At 48.2% G+C, this 21535-nt stretch overlaps 1 protein-coding gene across 3 annotated transcripts in view; it reads right to left on the bottom strand.

The window, feature by feature from the left end:
- Bicdl1 (BICD family like cargo adaptor 1) overlaps window positions 1-21535 on the bottom strand; it is an 87677-nt gene that overhangs the window by 5519 nt on the left and 60623 nt on the right. For 2 of the 3 annotated variants that reach the window (XR_008719984.1, XM_055605708.1), the window contains exons 3-8: window positions 20994-21110; window positions 18099-18245; window positions 11723-11902; window positions 10715-10933; window positions 9274-9417; window positions 2689-2819 (exon numbers count right to left, since the gene is read on the bottom strand). Coding sequence is in view for 2 of the 3 variants with exons in the window: in XM_055605708.1 (XP_055461683.1) it covers window positions 2689-2819; window positions 9274-9417; window positions 10715-10933; window positions 11723-11902; window positions 18099-18245; window positions 20994-21110 (938 nt within the window). In the remaining variant the exon portion in view is untranslated. The remainder of the gene's footprint in view (window positions 1-2688; window positions 2820-9273; window positions 9418-10714; window positions 10934-11722; window positions 11903-18098; window positions 18246-20993; window positions 21111-21535) is intronic. The other variant, XM_055605709.1, reaches the window with a different exon arrangement.

Consider the following 21535-nt stretch of genomic DNA (forward strand, 5'->3'; position numbering starts at 1 on the left):
GTTCATTCCAGATTAATTTGTGGTATCCACATTGGTGTGGTTCAGTGGCATTTTACCTGCTGGATTAACTTATTTTTGCTTTTCAATTGTGAGGTGATAAAATTGCTAGTGGCTTATTAGGGGCCCTGCAGCCCTTTAGTGACATAAGTCTCCCTGGAACACATTAAAGTAACCAGGTAAAGAAGCAGCCTCAGCACAGCCATTCAGACTAAATTGTTCTGGGGCTGCCTTTATAATGTATGTGGGCACCGCACACAATGCCCGCTTCTTGTAAATACACACCAGGCACACACGGATAGGTGTTGAGAGCCTTCCCAAGATATACTGTACTCAACTCCGGAAAATGAACTAGAGTAATAGACAACCCAATGTGAGGTCTGATCAGAGAAAAAAGTGGATTTACCCAAAGGTAAAATGGGATGAAGATGATAAGAACAAAAAGCAGAATGGGAGGAAAGCAGGAAGGTCAGACTATGAGAACTGCTGTGCCACTCTTCTCTTGTTTAAAGGCACATGGACTCCCTTAAGAAAGGCTCTCTTCAGACTTCAGGACCGGCAGCCAAGAGGAAGGATGCCAGGACCAGAGGATGGGCAGATCTGAAGGTGGTACTAGTGAGTGCGTGCGTGCGTGCGTGCGTGTGTGTGTGTGTGTGTGTGCGCATGTGTGCGCGGCACGCGTGTCCATCCATGCTCTATAGGCAGCGAGACAGGCATCCCTCACTACATACTGGAAGCCTGCTGAGAGTGAGCACATTTTTACCTCCTTCGTAAAGGGGGAGGAATGAAGGCCTGTGACATTTTTTTTTTAGGATCAGAGGGTGTGATGGTCACACCTGTAATCCCCCCGGAACTTGAGGCTGAGGCCAGGGGATAATTTCAAGTTAGAGGCCAGCCTCAGCTGAACAGCAAAATCAGCCAAACAACTAGCAAAATAGGGACTATGGAAAAATAACCCTTTGCTTCTCTTATTTCCAAATTGTTGACTGCAAAGGAATGTATTTATACACTTCTTTTCTGTTAAAAAACAAAACAACAAAATAAAAATAATATGAGAAGATGACCTGGCTCCCTGAAAACAAATGGAAGAGTGGAAACTGATGAAATCAAACCCAGCTGAAAAAGAGCAAAACGAAGATCCGGGTTCCTCACCAAGCAAATGTTAAGAGGGAACGGAAGGGGGATATTAGAGGCTTTCAGAGCGCCAGTCCATGAGCACATGGGTTTCAGAGCCAGAGTCTAAGCAATTAAAATCACAGATATAGAGTGATTTGTGTGTGTTGGGGAGGCTGAGGACACTGGCTGTGAGGACACTGACTGTGCACTCTGCTTCCACAGTGCAGCAGTTCACGGGCAAAGCACTTGCCTGGCATAGACCAGGCCCCAGGCTTCTCCTCAGCACTAAAAATACCACAGGAAAAAAACAAACCCACCCAACCACATTACCCACCACAACACTGTGCTGGTTAGGGAAGCAAAGTACCGAATCCACAGTGGGGACAGAAGCCAGTCCCTACTGGCTTTGGTCTGAGGTTGGAGATAAAGAGCCCAGCTACATGACTCATGCTGAGGCGGATGGGTGGGTAGATGAGGGTTCCTGCTATGTTTCTTCTGTGTACCTGGGAATGTCTGTAAGGAATTTAAAAGAAAACAACTAAAAGTCACAAAAAGGGGCAGATGCACATGACAGCACTGGGAAGCTAAATTCTAAGTTGAAAACATACTAAACATTCATAGTAGCATCCAATGCTAAAGGTGGCAGAGGCAGGTAGATCGCTGTGAGTTCGAGGCCAGCCTGGTCTACAGAGTGAGTCAAGGACAGCCAAGGCTATGCAGAGAAAACCCTGTCTCCAAAAACCAAAACCACCACAACAAACCAAACCAAAAAAGCCTAATTAACTATGTAACAAATATATTACAAATATGCCAACGCACCCATAGGAAGCAAGTCCATGACAACCTGTACTGCCTGCGTCTACTAGGGACCAAGAGAAGTGGGTAGCAGGGCACGTAACCTTTATCTTTGTCTTCTGTATAATAGGAAAGAGAGAGAGAGAGAAAGTCTTGTTATCTTGTTATGTAACCTAAGCTGGCCTTGCACTTACTCTGTCGTGCAGGCTGGCTTCATATTGGAGATCCTTCTGTTTATACTTCCCGAGTTCTGGATTACAAGTGTATGACACTATGGTGGGCTTATAACAGAATTTTCATTCACCCATCCACCCACCCATCCATCCATCCATCCACCCATCCATCCATCCATCCACTCACTGAGACAGGCTCTCACTATATAGCCCTGGCTGTCCTGGACTTGCTTTGTAGACCCAGGCTGGCCTTGAACTCACAGGGAACCGCCTGGCTCTGCCCCCCGAGTGCTGGGATCAAAGGTGTGCGACACCACTGCCTGGCACTTGATTTTTGAAAATAAGCACATAGCTCAGCTTTCTTAGAAAGAAATAAAGGAGAGGCTAGAGAGGTGGTTGAGTGAGCAGCACCTGCTGCATGAGCCTGAGGACATGAGTCTGGATCCCAGCACTCACTCCAACAAGAAGCCAGATGTGGCCATGTGCGCTCCAGGGGATGGAAGCAGGAGCCACAGGGCAATGCATTCACCACACACACACACACACACACACACACACACACACACACACACACACAAGAAGTGAGTAAACCATCCGTGTCACTCACTTTGCGATGGCTTCATCCCGGTCCCTGATGGCCTTCTGAAGCTGCTCCTTTGGCTCCTTGTCCTCAGATGTCACTCTGAGTCGGTCCCTTTCTTCCTTCAGAGCAGTCATCTCCACACTCAGCAGAGTCACCTAGCATCAGAGCAAAGAAGAATGTCTGTGAGGGCACTGCTGCCGGTGGCTGGCTGCTCTCTCCTCAAGGGAAAGGTTCCTGGATGCCAGCAAGATGGCTCAGGAGGTAAAGGCACTTGCCGTGTTAAGCCTGACAACCTCAACTTGGACCCTAGAACCCAAATAAAGATGGAAGAAGAAAACTGACTCCACAAAGTTGTCCTCTGACCTCTACCTCAATTTTGAGGGGCCAGAGAAAGGGCTCAGCAGTTAAGAACACTCTGTGCTCCTTCAGAGGACCCAAGTTGGTTTTCCAGTACCCCCAGTTCACAGCCAGCTGTAATTCCTTCTGATACACACATAATTAGGAATAAAACAAACCTTTGAAAATAATAATTTTCAAAAGACATTTCCAAAGGTCCCAGGGGCATGCATGGGGAGAAGGCTGATAGAGTCCTGCTGTTGCTCTGCCCCAATGCCTTTCTGCCCTGAGCAAGGGTGCCTGTGCCTGGTTCCAGCTCAGTGGCGAGGGAGCCTGGGGGAGGCTGACCCTGATGTGTAGCCACGGATCTAGATTTCCTTGTCTTCGGTATATCAAGCCACTGCAGTGGCTGAGAAACACCCCCAGGTAGATTGTAAGAGATCACATATGTACCAGGGCTCTGAAACAGGTTTGGAGGCAGGGTCTCAAATTTTGGCACAGCTTGATCTAACCATTAATCTCCACAGATCAAAGCCACATGGGATTTCAACACCCATGTTCTATCACTTCGGTCCTTTTACCTTTTCTGTGGTCTGTGCCTCAGTGGATGGCACCTGCTCAGTCCTCGAGACCAACCTGGACTCATGTGGCAATGAAGGGCTGACAGAATGAAGCAAGACATTCTGTCCCACCCTACAGCAGTGACCTCAGTCATGTACACCAGAATCTCGGGAAGCATGTCCTCCCCACCTGAACGTCACACAGCATGGCTGCAAGTGCTACTTAATCCTCAAGCACCTGTGCACAGAACTGCTGACGTGAGGCAGCTAGTCACCAATCTAAACCTTTACTGTTTGGGGGACATTCCTGACTGTATGTCCTGCTGGGAGACTGATGATGACCTCCCACCGAAAAGCCAGGTAAGAGGAATCTCCTTCCCTTTGCAGTGTGGGCATGTGACCTAGAGCTGCCAGCTAACACCCCCCCCACACACACACACACCATAGATCTAGGAGGGGAAGCAAAGCAAAGCTGCACTTGAATAGAGACTATTTACCGGACAGCAGACTGTTTCTGCTGCTGGCTTCCCATGACTCCTCCATGTCTGGGACCTGAGTTACCCAGTTGTTCTTGCTGTTAATCCTAGAGGCTATCAGATTTAATTCCTTAAGTTACACAAAGCAAGTATCAGTTGTGTGCAATCAGTTGTGTGCAACCATTCTAATAGACCTAATAGAGATCTCAGTAAATGTGTGAAGCAATGAAGACTGGTGGGATCGGACATGGACAGGGATGCACACCCACACCCTCTCGGTATTACGCACCCACAGACACTTTTCCAAGGGAGGACCCATCCACACAGATCTGCTCCCTCTCATTAACGACAGCTGCTACTCTCACTCCAGGACTTGAAGATTAAGCTCCCAGGCAGAGCCAGCAGCTACTTAGCACGATCGGAAGACATGGAGATTTTTACGTGAGGTGGGTGCTGGCCTGCGCCTATGTCTGTGAACCAGGCATATGCCTGCTGCCCACTAAGGCCAGAAGACTGTTGGGCCCCTGGAACTGGAGTTATAGACAGTTACAAGCCACCACCAGGGTACCAAACCCGGTTCCTCTGGAAGAGCAACCAGCATTCTTAACTGCTAAGCCCTGTCTCCCAACCTCAAAATTTGCATTCTTAAGAGGCCGATAAGGAATGTGCGGGCCTGGGCCTGACATTCTGAAAGCTTCAACTTTCTCAAGGTTAACAGTTTGGTGCAGGAGAGTTCTAAGCTTTGGGAAAGAGCAGTCTGAAATTTCTGTAAAGGCTCTGCTTTGCATGTGCGTCTAGCTCCAAGGTATCGGTCAGCCTTATCCTAGGAACCAGCAGTTTTGGCAGCCTGCTTGCCTGAACCGAGACCTAGAAAGCATGTGGCAAAGACAAACTTCTTCAGATCAAAGGAGTGTAGCTTGAGGCCAGCTGAGTAAGGGGCAGACAGGTGAAACCACATGCTGGGCATGATACTGGGCAAGACCAACCAACACCTAACATGCGCCCAATAAAACTCCAGGAAATCTTTCCACTGTGACCTAGAAACCTAAGAAGCTAGAGCCCACCAGCCAGCTGTGTAGGAAGGGTTACATGAGGTTCCTATGTGATGCAGGCCCAGCGCACCGCTCTGCGGCTGAGGGCTCTTGCCGTTCTTCACTAAGGCTGGATGTGATGGCTGGCAGAAGAGCAGCTCTGTCTTGTCTGCACAGGCACGGAGCTCGCGCCCCACCATCTACCATCCACCTTCTAATAAGACAGGCGCTCTCACAATTCAACAGCATTAGAGAGCCCACCCTGAAGCCAGGCAGCTTGCTCTTTCCTTCACCCATCATTTGAGTCTGTGCTAGGAACTTGAGGAGGAAAAGCTGAGTGGTAACTTGTTCTGGTTACTATTGGGCTTGTGAGCTGCCTGATTGGAAAACAAGATAGGAATGTAGTCAGCATGAGAAGGTGGGGCCACAGGGTGCTCCCAGAAGGAGATCAAAACAGCACTAGGGAGGAAGTGAAACCTGCTCTGCTACTGAAGGTGAGCACGGTGGAGGCTGAGCAGGCAGGAGGGAGGGGCCTCCAGACAGAGGGCAGGCTGAACTGACCACATCCATAGGGGCGTGTGCACAGCTACCCTGGGATTGCTCAAGCTCACGTTTGCCAGTGCAGAGGAGGCGAGAGGGAGTTGAGACAAGGGGTTGGCAGAATGCAGAAGCACACAGTGGCCAGGACTTAGAACTTCTATGTCTTGATACGGAAGCTGCCCATGACTCACAGGAGGTACCCTGTTTTCAAGCCACATACAGAAAAACTGCCACCACGTGAAGGTGGCTGGGCTACGAAGCACAGACAAATGGCCGAGTAATATGCAAAGCTAGCTGTGAAAAAAGGTAGTTCTGAAAGGGCAGTGGTCAGGAGGATGAACACAGAGCATACCAAGGGGTATCCTGGATAGTTTCTGTCAATTATCTAGGAAGAGGGAACCTCCACTGGGTAAATGCGGTCATCAGATTGGCCTGTAGGCATGTCTATGGGGGCACTTTTCTTGATTAATGAGTGTTCATCAAGGGCCCAGTCCACTGTGAACAGTACCACTTGTGCAAGCCGTCCTGGGTTCTAGAAAGAAGCAGCCTGAGTAAGCCAGGGGGAGCACTAAGCAGCACTCCTCTGTGGCCTCTGCTTCAGGCCCTGCCTTGGCTTCCCTCAGTGATAGACTGTGACTGGGATTTGTGAGCCAAACGAGCATTCTACTATGACAACAGAAAGCCAACCGGAACAGCAAGTATTTATAAAAGCCGGGCCTGAGCACATGCCTGATCTCATGCTCCCCTGAATACCTCCCGTGAACCAGTCACAGAAAAGGCTGTCTAGTTGCTCCTAATACCCAGGCTGCTAACCTGAGCAGGGGCAGGGGAACCTCATGGATGCCTGCTTTTCTTTAAAATGTTTTAGACTTTTGTGAATGAGTGTTTTGCCTGCATGTATGTATGTATGTATGTATGTATGTGTATCATGCGTGTGCCAGGTGCCTACAGAGATCAGAACAGAGTGTCAGGTCCCTGGAACTGGAGTTATGAGAGCTGTGAGCTGCCATGAGGATGATGGAAACTGAACCTGGGTCCTCTTCAAGAGCAACAAGTCCTCTGAACTGCTGAGCCCTCTCTCCAGCTCTTGGGTGCTTGTCTACATTAATCCTGAAGACACACTCCATCTGCTGGTGACTGCTCTGTACTCACCAATGCCACAGGGGATGCTAAGAACAGAGGACACAGAGGTGGTGGGTGACAGGCAAGTCTTCATGCTGGCTACAGAAGTTGCCTCAAACAGATAATTTGCACTTTTACTTAAAAGTCTGGTTAGTTTCTGAGGCCGTAGCATGCAGCACACCCACACTGACTTCTCGTCCAGTTAAAGAACACTCCCAAGTGGGGAAGCAATGGGTATACAGGCTGGATGACTGGCTGGATGAGGCTCAACCTTTGACCTTGCTATTCCTGCAATTTCAGTCCCCAGCTAGCCTTGTCCGTGCCCTTCCACCAAAGAGCACAGTTCCAACTGCCCCCAACACTGTTGGAGACCCTAGAATGCAGGGTTCCACACAGCTACCACACGTGCTAGGGGTAGGCTCAGTGCCAGGCATACAGTGGTCACACGGCAGATGGTGAACCAACCCCGCTTGAGAATTATCAAGCCCTCAGTGTTGGCTGCTATTTTTATAGTCACCCTGGGCTCAGCCTGGACCCCAAACCCCTACCTTCAGTGTCACATGAGTGGATGCAGATGTGGCTGAGTTTTTGTTTTTTTTTTCCCCCCCTCTGAGTATTTTGGAAAAAGAGGTCCAATTCTACACGCCACATGGGATATGAGTGGGGTTTAGGGAACTCTCTGAGAGGAAGCTCACAGGAAACTGGCCTAAACCAGTTATCAACTGAACTTGTTTTTGTTTGTTTTGCTTTTTTCAAGACAGGTTTTCTCTGTTTTTCTGGCTGTCCTGTACTGACTTTGTAGACCAGGTTGGCCTTGAACTCACAAAGATCTGTCTGCATCTAGAGTGCTAAGATTAAAGGCAACCAACTGACCTCCTAAGGCAACTTACTTAGTAGAGATAGCTTCTTAAAGTTCCATACCAAACTGTGGGCAGCCTATACTAAAGCTGTAGTTCTCAATGAAATCATGGCCCCTGGGGAGTTTTTAACTCTGATAAGCAAAAAGCCAAAATAAACAAATTTTTGTTTCTGTTTGTTTTTTTGAGACAGGGTTTCTCTGGGTAGCCTTGGCTACTGGTCTCGAACTCAAAGAAATCCTCCTGCCTCTGCCTCCTCAGAGTGCTGAGATTACATGTGCCACCATGACTGGCTCCAAAGTAAAATTTTTAAAAATTTATCAAAACACAAATAAGCAAGCACTTATTTAAGTCGGGAGCACTAAAATATGCTTTGGAGGCTGAGGCACGAGGATCTATTGAGCCCAAAAGTTCAAGACTAGGAAACACAATACAGCGAGACTCCATTTCCAAACCAATCAACCAACCAATACAAATTTTAATCTAAACAACATTTTCCCCTCTTGGTTTATTTGAGACAGGTGTCTAGCCTAGGCTGTACTTAAGGTACCTAGATGTACCTAAGGGTGACCTTGAATTCCTAATCCCCCTGCCTTCACCTCCCAAGCATTCTGTCTACATACATGTGCCACCAAGCTGTGTGCCCCCAACTCCAAAGAACTTCTAAAAAATATTTTCTTTTCTTTCTTTTCCTTTTGAGAGTACTGAAGATTGAACCCAGGGCTTTGCAGTTGCTAGTCAAGTTCTCTACCACTGAGCTATATCCCTCTAGAGAGCTGGATCCACTATCTTGTATTTACTCCTCCATTTTAGAGATCTGTCCTGAAGTCTGAGTCACTCTCTGAGGGTCTTAGAGTTCATGCAGGAGCATGCCTTGGGCTACCCAAGGCCACGGCCCAGTATCTAGCTAGGAGCAATTCTCAGCTATGACTTCACAAGCTTGTGGTTTGGCCTCTCATGGGCAGGGCAGTGATGGCTGTACGTGGTGGCCTCCCTATATTTTTCCTAGAGGACAGTATAAGAGACAAGGGTTTATAAGGAAGGTTTCTTAGGTGTAAGCAATGTTTACCAAGGTGAAAGCTAGGTACATACAGAAGGGATGGGAGCTAAGTGGGACTGTTTGCACGTGCTCCCCAAGATGTCACTCCTGCACCCAATTCTGGACAAGAGGAAGCTTGTCCCAGGGGAGGTCTCAAAGCTTCTTTCTGGGTGGAACATCTCAGACCTTTAACATTTTTCAGATCAGAATATCAATGTCTGTTAGTGCCCACAGGAGAGATGGAGCCGTGATCCAACAAGAAAGGAACAGTAAGGGTGACAGTTCCCAAGTTCCCGAGAGCTGAAAACAGGCTCCTGGAGGTGATGAAGTGGACAACCTGTAAAGACCAACTGTCCTTGACAACTCCCGGCCTGTGAGCTGTGACTTTCACTGGCCAGCACCACCAGTCTGCCCAACTTCTAGCTCTGTGGACACACCACTGCAGGACACAAAGACAGAAGCAGCTATTCTTGTCTCTGCCAATCTCACAGAATGAGGACGGTTCTTTCTCTTGAAGACACCCAGTTCCTCAACTTTGGCTCGGAGTCCCCCGAGGATGTGATGAAGGAGAAAGAATGCATCTCACAAAACCGGGAGCGCGTACGGGACTTGTGCGCGCACTCTGCACTGTGAAATGGGGGTGCTCACCTGACTGTGGAGTTGCTGCAGCTCTTCTAGGCTCTGCCTCAGTTTACCCCTCTCTCCCTCCATGAGCTCCCTCAGGGCTCTTGAGTCCTCACTGGTCTGCCTTATTTGTTCTTCTAAGGACTCATCATCCATTCTCCGGGTGCCCTGACAGAGAGAGGTAAGCCAGTAGGAAGGGAAGAGTGAGCAACGGTTAGTGAGGAGAGAAATGGAGGCAGACACAATACACAGAGAGAGTAGGAAGATGATGAGGAATGAAGGAAGGTCAGAGAGGATGAGACAAGTGCGGGGAAGTAGGGGCTAGGGAGAGAGATTCCCACTTTTAATTTTACCCTATAAAGGTTCATTTGTATTTCAAGCTTTGGAGAAGCAGCTGTGTATGTGATGAATGGCACATGCCACTGACAGCTTCCTCATCCCACAATGACGTTGGCCTCCTCCCCCCATCCAACAAATCCACCCAGGCTGGTCAGACAGAAACATCGTCCATCATCTTACCGCCTCTAATGTAACAGAGATCAGTATCTACCGTGTGGGAGGGTGAAATTAGAGAGAAGTCTGGGAGAAACCTATCATGACACTGTAGAAACGTCAGTCTGCCCTGGTGCCAGAACAGTATCTCTTCCCCACATGAGGCCTTGCCTGGGATTCTCAGAGCCCTGTTTGCCTCAACCTCCTGTGCTAAGATTTTCCTGGAAAGAAGCCCTAGATTTTGTTTTGTTTTTCTCTTTCTTTTCTATTTGGTTTTCTGAGGCATAGTTTCTCTGGTTATCTCTGACTGTCGTGAAACTCCCTAGTAGAGCAGGCTGGCCTCAAACTCACAGAGATAATCCTGCCTCTGCCTCTAGAGTGCTGGGATGAAAGCCGTGAACCATCATGCCTTGCAAACCTTACTTTTTAAATTTTGCCCACTCACAGTCATCCTTCCATCAGGACCAATACAGAAGAGCAAGTTTGGAGTCTTACCTAGATACAGTTTCTCTATTCAGTGTTCCTAAGCAAAATCTTCCAACTCAAGGCCATCAGTGCCCTGTGCATAACTATATGGAGAAAAGGGCTCTGCCATGGGTACAGTGGTTCCCAACCTACGCGTCACAATCCCTTTGGCAAATCTCTAGCTCCAAAAATATTTACATTACGGTTCTTAACAGTAGTAAAATTACTGTTATTAAATAGCAACAAAATAATTTTATGGTTGGGGTCACCATACCGTGAGGAACTCTATTAATGGGTCACAGCATTAGGAGAGCTGAGAACCACTGCCATGGTATTTGTAGGAAGGGCACCAGGGAGCGCGACTTCCTGGTTCCTGGTACTCAATACTCTCAAACTCATGGCTCAGGACTCTGCAACAAGCTATGAGGGAGGCTCCAGCTCAGGCTTCCTCGGCCCTCTGCACTGAGCAGCCACCGTACACTGGCCAGACCCAGTCGCTGGCCCTCACCGTAGGCTCCATGCCATCCACAATGCTCTGGATGAGCCTCTTGAGATCGTTGAGGGCAGTGCGCAGGCTGCCAGCAGGCACGTCCTTGGCGGAGGAGGTTTCTGAGGACTCATCCATGGAGGAGTCTGTGGACACGGCTGAGTCGGCGCTGTCACTTCCTCGAAGGTGTGAGCAGAGATAGCGCACCTGGCAGTAGGCTTCCCAGAGCTGCAGTCTCAGCTGTGCCACAAAGTGTTATTGTCATTACAGACTCTACAGAGGACTTGGTTATTTAGTATCTCAACCCAAAATACAGATACCTGAAATCCTGTTTTTAGGAGCAAAGGTTTCATTTTTGTTTTTTTAAAAAATATTTTAGGAAATAATACTTAGGTTGGACCAAGTACATCTTCTTAAACTTTCAATTCTTTATTTTCCCCCGAGACAGGGTTTCTCTGTGTAGTCTTAGCTGTCCTAAAACTTGCTCTATAGATCAGGCTGGCCTCGAACTCACAGAGATCTGCCTGCTTCTACCTCTCAAGTGCTGAGATTAAACGTGTGCACCACCACCTCCAGACACAATTCTTTTTGCGATTACTATGTAACCCTGGCTGGCCGGCAACCTGCCCTGCCCCGACTGTTCTGCCTCAGTCTTCTTGTGCTCATTCATGACCAGCTATTTTCCCTATTCTCTTACCCTCTTAATTAACCAATCTACCATGTAAAGTACTTTGATATACATAATCAGCTGCACTGGTTGGAAGGAGTGAGTAGGGAAGGCACACAGAGACAAATGGCACAGGAGGGATGGACTGCAAGTGTTCAAGGGCTATGGATTACCTCAGAGGCCCGAGGGAGACTGAGCAGGACATGCGTTCTGGCTGTTCTGCTCAAGGTTTTAGTGGCTATGCCGTGAGTGGGTCACTGCTCCGGCCTGTGGTCACAGGCTCATGCAGGATCATGCCTTTTGCTGGGTGGCAGTACAGTGTTTTAGAGGAGAGAACCCCGGGGCCCCTTCTCCTGCCAGACCTGTTCTCTCTCCTGTTCCAGCTCCTCGGCCTCCATGCTCTGCTCGATCTCTGACAGCAGGGATGTGCTGGTAGCAGCAGAGCTCTGCAGGCTCCTCTCCTCTGTGAGCTCCTCCACTTTGACCTGCAGCTGCCGGTAGGACATTCGTACCTCCTGGAGCTCCAGCTGGCTTTGGTGCAGCTGTGGGGAAGAGAGCGAAGGCTGGGCAGCTTATCCCAATCACAGCAAGTGGTGCCCAGGACCTGACCCTGCTGCTAGACTTGCCACCAACTCACAGAAAAGCAGAAGCAGGAGGAACATGTATCAGCTTGTATGGGGGATACAGTCAGCAGGACCCAGCTCTGGAAACTAGACAGAACAAACAACTCCAAATCCACTCCTTCAGTAACCTCAGGGGAAAGGTTAATGGAAGAACCTAGTGATTCAAAAGACTCGAGGGGTTGGTGTGGCAGCACTCACCTCTAGTCCAAATACTTGGGAGAAGAGGCAGGAAGGTCCTGAATTCGGGACCAGCTTGGTTAAAGAGAGACACTGTCTCAACAGCAATAACAACAAAACCAAGCAAGAGTCTCAAGATATGATCAAATCAACTAAGGGCAAGAGACTTCTAGTTTGTATCTTGGTTTAAAAAAAAATTAGGCTGGGCATAGTGATGCATGCCTTTAATCCTAGCACTTGGCAGGTAGATCTCTGTGAGTTGGAGGCCAGCCTGGTCTACAAAGTGAGCTCCAGGACAGCCAGGGCTATATAATGAGACCGTGTCTTGGGTGGGGAGGGGGAAACTATGGCATTATGAAGTAATGGATAATTTAAATATTGCAGATTTGGGTATTTTTTAATTCCTTTCCTTCTCTTCTTCTGATAGAACCTCTCTATGTAATCCAGGGTGGCCTCAAAATTGGAATCTTGCTTCAACCTCTGAAATGCTAGCAACTTTGGGTTACTGTCCTTGGGAACCACCTGTTTTTTGAGGCAGGGCTCCCACTGGTTTGGGGGCTTGAGGATTAGGCTGACTAGCCAGTGAGCTCCAGAGATCTGCCTGACTCTGGCCCCCTTTGCCAGGATTTCAAGAGTGTACCATGAGGGGTAGAGCTCATGTCCTCATGCTTTAGAGTCGGGTGATGGCACAGTTGGTGCTGAGGCTTTCTAAAACCCTTCATAGTAGAACACTAATCCCCCACAGCAGATAAGGCACCACAGTCACTACAATAACAGAAAAAACATCAAACCCTGACAAGGATGTGGACAGAGTCCTCACTCCTGACGGGAGCTAGAAGCGCACACTTAGTGAAGTCCCTAGCAGTTTCCTCTTCTTAAAAAAAATTAAAATTCATCATGCATTAATTATGTGTGTGCAAGAAAATGGTCATGCACTTGCCATGACACACATGTGGGGTCAGAGCTTTTAATTGACTCACCTTACCAGCCCTCCTTAGCAGTTTTTTATATGAAGTTAAACATTAACTCTCCAGTGATTAAGCAATTCCATCCTGAAGAGTACACTCCCAGTGAAAGGAGAGGTTCAGTAGGAGATGCTGTCTCAGTCTATAAAGCTTGACCCAGTGGTTAAGAGCACTGGCTGCTCTTCCAGCAGACCCAGGGTTGACTCCCAGCACCCACATGGTGGCTCACAACTGTTTTCAGGCCTAAACCACAGAATCTGATGCCCTCTTCTGGAGCCCGAGGGTACCGTATGCACATGGTGCACAGACACACATGGAGGCACAATACCCATCCACACAAAAGTTAAAAAATAATTATTAAAAAAAAGGAGGCAGAGAGTGGGGAGGGTTCTGGATCAGCAGATGAAAGTGCGTGCCATACAAGGCTGACGGATGTTTCCCAGAACCCACAGTAGGGGGAGGAGAAACAACCTCCAGCAAGTTGTCCTTGAAGCTCTGTAGCACTCCCACATAATAAGTAAATGAAATAGGAGGGAAAGAGATTAAGGAGACTCCCAATACTGATTTAGGGCATCCACATGTGCACACATGCATCCATATGTGTCCACAAATTCACGTGCACACACATGCACTTTTTTGTTGTTGTTAAACATTTATTTTTTTATACACCATTCTACCTGCATGTGTGCTTACACACCATAAGAGAGCACCAGATCTCATGGTTGTGAGCCACCATGTGGTTGCTGGGAATTAACTCAGCACCTCTGGAAGAGCAGCCAGTGTTCGTAAACTCTGAGCCATCTCCCCAGCCCCACGTTTTCTGACTAGAGGTTAGTGAGAGTAAAGAACTTCCTGGAATTTAAGCTTATTCTTTTATAAAATGGTCTTTCTGAAGCCATCCCTGTTTCATTAAAAAGAACAAACCGCTGGGCGTGGTGGAACACACATCTATTTCCCACACTCAGGCTGGCCTTAGTTAACACAGCCAGGGCTGGGCTGGGAACACAGCGCAGTGCTGGAGTACCCCTGAATGCCAAGACCTAGGTTCCAGCCCAGCACTGAGGGGTACAGGGTGCTCTCTTCATGCTTTCCTCTAAGGAGCTATGTCTCCTGCAGCGGCAGGCGCTGTGGGGTGGGTGGCAGCAACTCAGAGCTCTGCTTCTCATACTTCAGAGACTGTAGGTGCCTGGAGCCTGACATTCAGCCCATCGCTGCCAGGAGAGGCTGGCTAGTGGCCTGAATGAGCCCTAACTAGAAAGGGCTGGAGCCCGGCTGCCCACAGGATGACAAGAACTGGCCAGCTACTCTGCCTAGTCCCTGATCAGCAACTCCTGCTGGTACAGTGGGAACTCCTCCAGCCCCAGTTTTGGAAAAACTTGGAAGGAAAGAAAAAAACAAAACAAAACAAAATAGGGTTATAGGGAATAAAGAGACATTCCTAGGAAGCATTTGGCACAGTTACAAGCAGCATATTAAGTGGCAAATTGTTTTATAATTATTCTCTAGGAAACTCCACATACATCTCAGCAGGAGAAGTTCCCACAGTTAAATACAAGTTCTCACACACTGGACACAATTAGTTCAATTAATCATGCACATTCAAAGGTATTTAATTAACTGTAACAGCAAGAGAACAAAAGGCCAGGAGGTGCCTCATTCCCTGTTCAGTGACTGATCCACCACCTGGACAGATGTGCAGAAAACCCAAATCAAACCATGGCAGAGCCTGATAACTATAGAAATCCTGTAAAGTAAGAAATAGTATCTAGATGGGAATGGTTGCACATGCCTTTAATCCCAGCACTCAGAAAACAGAGGTAGGTGGATCTCTTGAGTTCAAGGCCAGCCTACAAAACAAATTCCAGGACAGCCAGGGATACAGAGAGGAACTCTGTCTCAAAAAACCAGAAAAGAAAAAAAAAAAAAAATAGCATCTCTGTATAAGAAGACAACAATGTATTTCTATGAGTGGAGAAGGGATGAGATGAACAGTGTGGCACTGTACTAAGGAGGACATTCTCCCCTCCTGACACAGAGGGGCTAAGATGGTTGGGGGTACAAGGTTGGCTTCACTGCACATCATCAGTCAGAATCAGAGCAAAGTCTTCTCCCCAAGACAGTGAGTGGGGGCCTGCTAAGTGCCCCTTAAAAGGACAACTACTTTCTTCACTGAGGATCAGAGCAAAGTATTTTACTCCATTTAGCAAAGCCAAGATTGGCCACACGTGCCTGAAGCTTCAGCACCCGAGAGGCAAACACAGGAGGACTAACGAGAGCCAAGGCCAGCTCTGCCTACCTATCAAGTTCCAGGCCAGCCAGGCCTAACATCAGACCCGCCTCAAAACCAAAACAAACAAAAAAGTTTAGCAAAATGTTTGCTATGAAGTGAGTATACCCTGAGTTTTAATCCCTATTATAAGGCCTTAAAACAAAAACAAAAACTCACAGCTCAATTTGATCAGAGGCTTAAAAGTCTGTTTTGGGGTGGGAGAAATGGCTCAGTAGGCAAAGGCTCTCACCACCAAGCCTGATGACCTGTGTTTGATCCCAGAGATCCAAGGTAAGAACTGACTCAGAAAACTTCTTCTCTGACCTCCAGATGTGCACTGTGGCATGTGCACCTACACAACACACACACATGCACACACACCTCCACATGGGCACTGTGGCATGTGAACCTACACAACACACACACACAAATAAATGTAAAAAAGGTTTCTACAGCAGGACCCAGCCACAGAGTGAAGCAGATCAAAGGGGCCCCCCTGCTGATGAAGGCCTTTGCCTTTACTGCTTGGCCTCCTACCCCTCCCTTCTCTGAGGATTTCAAATCCAGGGATTAAACACATTCCAAGGCCACTGACTCAACACCTTACAGATCTGGGTTAGGACTGTGCAAGCACGATTTGGGGCAGCTGGATTTTTTTTTCCTCTGTCAGCTGAGGCCATTTTAGTGACAGGCTTTCTGGAGGACACTAGTAAGTAATGACAACTTAAAGAGATTTTACATAAACAGAGGCACAGACAGGAACACTTACACAGGTAGGAGGATCATATACAATATGACCCTCCAGAATGGTAGGAGTGTCCTGACCTGCAGGGGCCCTGTATGAGTGTGACCCTTTCTAACTCCTGAGTGCCAGCTGGCAGGCGTGACCTCAGGTTCCTGATGCTACATTACACGCAGTCCGCCTTCACCAGGTAGCACCTGATGGTCCACACTGGTCCTGGCTTTGCCTCCATTTCCAGGTCCCTGGTTAGCCAGTGGAAATAATTTTCATTTGCAAATTCACGACAGGCTGAGAGTTTCTTTTTGGCAAGGGCTATTTCTTTTCCTTTTCTCTCTGCATCCTACCTCAGTTAGACAGGATGCTCCATGGGGATCCAAGAGCTGGTCTAATGTGGACTTACAAGTGCAAATGAGCAACAGGCAAACCAGCTGCAGTGGAGTGTGGGAGGTTTCTAGCCTCCACTCTGTCAAGGACTTGGTATTTGACTTTGGATAGGTGGTCTGTTTCTCCATTTACAGGGAAGTGACCTGTAACACACTCACCATTATCGACTTGAAAGATGAACAAATTCCTCTCCATCTCAAAACCTGAAGTGAGGCTTTAGAACCAGCATCATTTTCTCTGCCCATGACCCCCCCCCCCCCCCCCCCCGCCTTTTCTGTGGTCCTGCAGATAGAAACTAGGGTCTATGCTTGCTGGCCAACCCCCTACTATAGAGTTACAGCCCAGGCCCATTTTCTAGACAGCCCTACTATATGGAAAGTTATTAGCTGAAAAAACAAAAACCACAGAGGGGGAAAAAAAACCTGCTAAATGTCCCTCAAAGAAGCAAACTGCTTTGGTGGCAGCTGTTTAGGATGGTGCTGTTTGTTATTGGACTTCAGACTCAGAAGGTTTTCCTTTTATTGTTTGAGACAACTTCTATACAGCCTAGCATGGCCTGCACTTGCTATATAGCCCAGGCTAACTCTGAACTTCAATTCCTCCTGACTCAGCCCTCCAAGTGCCAGGATCACAGGAATGTACCACCATGCTCACCTTCAGTTAAAATGTTATCCCATATCAGAACTTCCAACAGCTTCTCTCTGAATCCAGTGGGGCCTCTGTGGCCTGGTCTTTCGGTAGAGACTCACCTGGTATTCAAGTATTACCTGCCCAACTGCTGCTTCCCCACAAATGACACCAACACAACCCACTGTACTCTCCCACCACACTCAGAGGGAAATAATGTTCTCTACTCTCTAGAACCAGGCCAGCCCAGCAAAGCACCCGGGGAACAGATGATATCCCCTATTTCTAGGGGAGACCTGGAGATTATTTTTCTGTTTTGGAGGTTATTTCTTTCAAGTATGAGCTTGGATTTTCAGCTGAGGCCTAGCAGTGGTTTCCAAATAAGGGCAAACATAATTAAGAAGCAGTTTGCCTTAAGGTGGTTAGAAAATACCAGTTAGGTTCACAAAGGAGCCTAACAACAGGCTGTTTCCTGACAACAAGCAGAAGCTGAGTATGCTTGCTGGGTTCTGTGGGAAGGCTCTTGGTTTCTGCTCTGTGCCAGCCAACTAAATCCTTGTGCTGGGTGGCAGCAGCAGCAGCAGCAGAGAGCACTGAAAGCTGAGAACAGAGATCCACGGGCTCCCTTTGAAGTCTTCCAGCAGATTTCACAAATGCTAGGTAGGAGGTCAGGAGTCTGAATGCTCCAGCATCAATAGCCCAGAAAGAGCTGTGTGACACTGCTCCAGGGACCAGTGGCTCATAACACACAAAAGGGGTGATCTGAGGACAACGTACTTACCTGCCTATAGGCATGGTAGGGTTCCCTAGGTAACTACAAGACCCATGTGGAGATCTCAGGGTCACCTACTTGGCCACCAGCAGTGGTGCTGGCCTCACGGCCCTTCCTTTGTGGCTAAGCACTCCCACTGTCTGGCCCCAGCTCTATGCAATGGCATCCCTGCACAGTACCTGCAGGTCTTTGTCATGGCCCTGCCTTTCTAGGATCAGCACCCGGTCCTGGAGCTCCTCCACAGTCCCTTGAAGAAGGTCATTCTCCTCTAATGTGGCGCTGAGCCGGTGCTCCAGCTCCCGCTTCCGATCTGACAGCATCTTGATCTGAAAAGACGGAGAAGCACAGGATGGTGTGGAGTTCTATCTGGCTGATCGTGGGAGGAGGGACTAGCCCCAAATGTGAAGGTTACGTGTCTCTGGGTATGGTGTCCAGAAACTTGGGGCTCATCTTGGAGAACAGAGCTGTGTAACCCTGAGCTGAAGCTAAATGCCCTCCCTTTAGTAAGATGTTCGGGAAGGGGTAGGCGTTCCACCCAGCAGGAAGCCAGAATGTGGGCTGCCAGGCGGAGGAAGGAATAGTTGGTGCTCTGTAAATTCCAGAGATAAGTCAGAGAAGGCCCCACCTTGCCTGTGCTCTGCCAGGCCTGGAGAGCAGCACCTGATCTGCCAACTCAAGTCACAAGCACCAGGAAGTTTCCTAACGATTCCTGTGTTCTTGAAAGCAGGCACTCTGCCTCCTCTCCCCACTGCTGATTGCCCTGGTGCTACCGTCCCAGCTCAGACCCAGAGCCCTGGCTAATGAGATGCTAGCAGGGTACAGAAGGTAGAGTGTCTACATCAGCCCTGGACAGAATGAGGCAGTGGCCTCACGGTTAACTTGTAGTCTGTGGGAAAAGGCAACCTTCACCCTATAAAAAAGGCTAAACTTTTTGCACATTTAAGTCGGTGTCAAGACACATGTACAGTCTGTCCGCTCTCTTCAGTGTCAAGGGGCAAAGCTGAGGAAAGAGATGTCCAATGTTTTCTGGTTTCCAGGTTTGCAGGGAGGAAGCTCAGTCAATGCTTAAGGCCAGAAATGCCTTATCCAGGGCACCACAATGCCCAGGGGCTCCAGAAAGCTCTCCCAAGTAGTCCTGGCTTTGAGGGAAGGGGTGGGGGCGGGGCGACTCCGGAGTCCTAAAGATCCTTGCTCCTCCCATCTATTATTTCCCCTGCCATAATGGTTTCTCATCCACCTGCATGCTTGTAAATACTCTCCTGCCATGGTCAAGATGTTCCCCTTCTCTGCAGTCTAGCCTGGGGAAAGTCTGAAGGCTCTTCCTTGAGTAAGTTCTGGGGACCAAGCTCAGGACTTTCCTAGGGGAGAACTAAGTAAGTGCCTGTCTTGTTCCAGGTCTTCTGGGCTTCACCTTGCCCTTTGCCTCCTGGCTGCTCCCACTCTGCATTAGAGTTTTGCTCAGGGCACAGGTCCTCCCTGGCCACCAATCAATCAGATAGGATGCTATCCTGGGGAAGTGAGGCATATGGCCTTTGTCCAAGAGATCAGGTGTCTGTCCAAACAAAGAAATATTGTCTCCCAAGTGTGCACCCGGGTAAGAGACCAAAAGGAGCAGGCCCCTTTGCTGAATGGGCCCACTATTCCTCTCTCTGAAGTAGACTTACCCATGCAGAGGGGATTTTCACTCTAGTTCTTTTTCATTTAAGTGCCCTCTGACCTTTCAATTCTCCTTCCCATGGATCATCTTTGTTTCCCAGGTTTCCAGTGAAGTAATGAGGTAACATGATTCTGATTCATAACTGGCTCTTGAGAAACACTTAAATTTCCAGGTTTTATGAAGTTACTTATTTAAAATGAATGATTTCACAGCTTTGCCCTTCAAACAGCAGATGAAGGCCAGGGTTTGGCATTAGGCTGCCAACTTCTTCACTCGATCCCTATCCACCCTAAAACTTGTGACCAAATCTGGCAAACATTCCTGGGAAACTTGTTCCTGAGGGGCTAGAGAAAGTGAAAAGGTGGAGCAAAGAGGAAGGCAGGCAACTTGAAGGAGTGAGCGCCTGGCAGGGCAGTTGAATGGCAAGTCATGCACACAAATGGTCACAGACAGGCATGCTAAGCCCCACTGGAGCATCTCTACTTACTTCAAGAACCTGCTGCTCAATATCGGTAGGAATTCCAAGGGAAAGGAGGAAAGAAGGGAGTTGGAGGCAGAAAAGAGAAGATATTGACAGACTTTAGGAAAAACATCCTCAGGTCACTTATGACTCGGGGAAGGTTTCTCGGGGCTGACCACAACGGCTGATCCCTTCATCACAGAAGAGGGGGTTCCTTCTCTGTCTCTACATTGTTTCTCATAGTCTGACTAGCCCAGAGGGGGATGAAGGCCCTTAGAGTGGATCAGATGGGAGTCTGCCCTCGGGGGAGCCCCCTTTCTGCTGGTGTGACTCTTGCTCTGTCTGCAGTATCCACACTGCTCACAGAACTATTCCCCAAGCACCACACTCTTCCTGCCCTGGTCTAGTTCAGGTCCTTGATGCCACGGTCTGGCGTCACATGTTATAGCACCATCATGTTTCAGGTATCACATGAGATATTCTCATTATTAATTCTAACCAGCATCTGCTGATATCCGTTTCTATAAAACACAAGTTTCTGTTCTACTCTGTGGGGCTTTTGGTGGGTTAATAATGACAGTATTTTGTATGATACCAGAAACATGGTGGTGAACTGAGCTAGACCTACAAGGCATAAAGAAGAAGATAATGTTTTCCCCCAGTTTCTGTGTGGGGCTAAGCAAGGCTGTTTCTTGTAGAGATTATTCAGAAAAAAAAAAAAAAAATAGGTCATTCATGAATTCAAGTCCCTCAGCTGTAACTCTCAACATCTTTATTTTTCCAGCAACAGGCAACCCAAAGGAGCAAGGATCAAGTGTTCCCCATTTAAGTTCTCACAGAAATGTCTCTCTTTAGATACTTCAGGCCTTTAGAGCAGGGGTTGACATCCAAGCTCGGAGGGCTCTTTATCCACAAACCCAGTGCATAGTGTCAGGTGTGGCTACACAGAAGCCTCACCTCAGCCTGAAGGCTCTCCAGCCGGATGATGTGCTGGTTGGTGGATGAGTTTTTCTCCCGGAAGTCTTCTCGGAGTGCGTGGACCTGCATGGAGAGCTGTCTTTCAACTTCGGATGCCTGCAAGAGATGTGTTCAGAGTGAATCAAAGGGAGTGTGCACAGGAAGTCTGTTGTGATTCTCAAGTGCCTCTTTTCACATCTGTCCCACAGAACTTTACAGTGCGTGTTGGTTTCCAGTTCACCATAAATGACTGTCTTGGTCTGGGGCTACTTTACGGACCAGAGGAAACAGGTCCAGGAAAAAGTCAGCCATTAAATGCCAGTTATTATCATTATCATTCTACACACACGAGAAGCTCAGCAAACATCTACTAAATTAAGAAAGTCTCAGTATTTTACAATAGTAAAATGGCTATCCTACCTTCTGCCTGTCATTTTATTTGTTTTGAGATTGGTTTCACTTTGTAGCCCAGGCTGGGCTGAACTTGCCACAATCCTCTTGCCTCAACTCTTAACTGCTGGGGTTATAGGTATGAGCTACCA

This window comes from Psammomys obesus, unplaced genomic scaffold (assembly GCF_907164565.1).
Source record: "Psammomys obesus unplaced genomic scaffold, mPsaObe1.curated_primary_1811, whole genome shotgun sequence".
Lineage (NCBI taxonomy): Eukaryota > Metazoa > Chordata > Mammalia > Rodentia > Muridae > Psammomys > Psammomys obesus.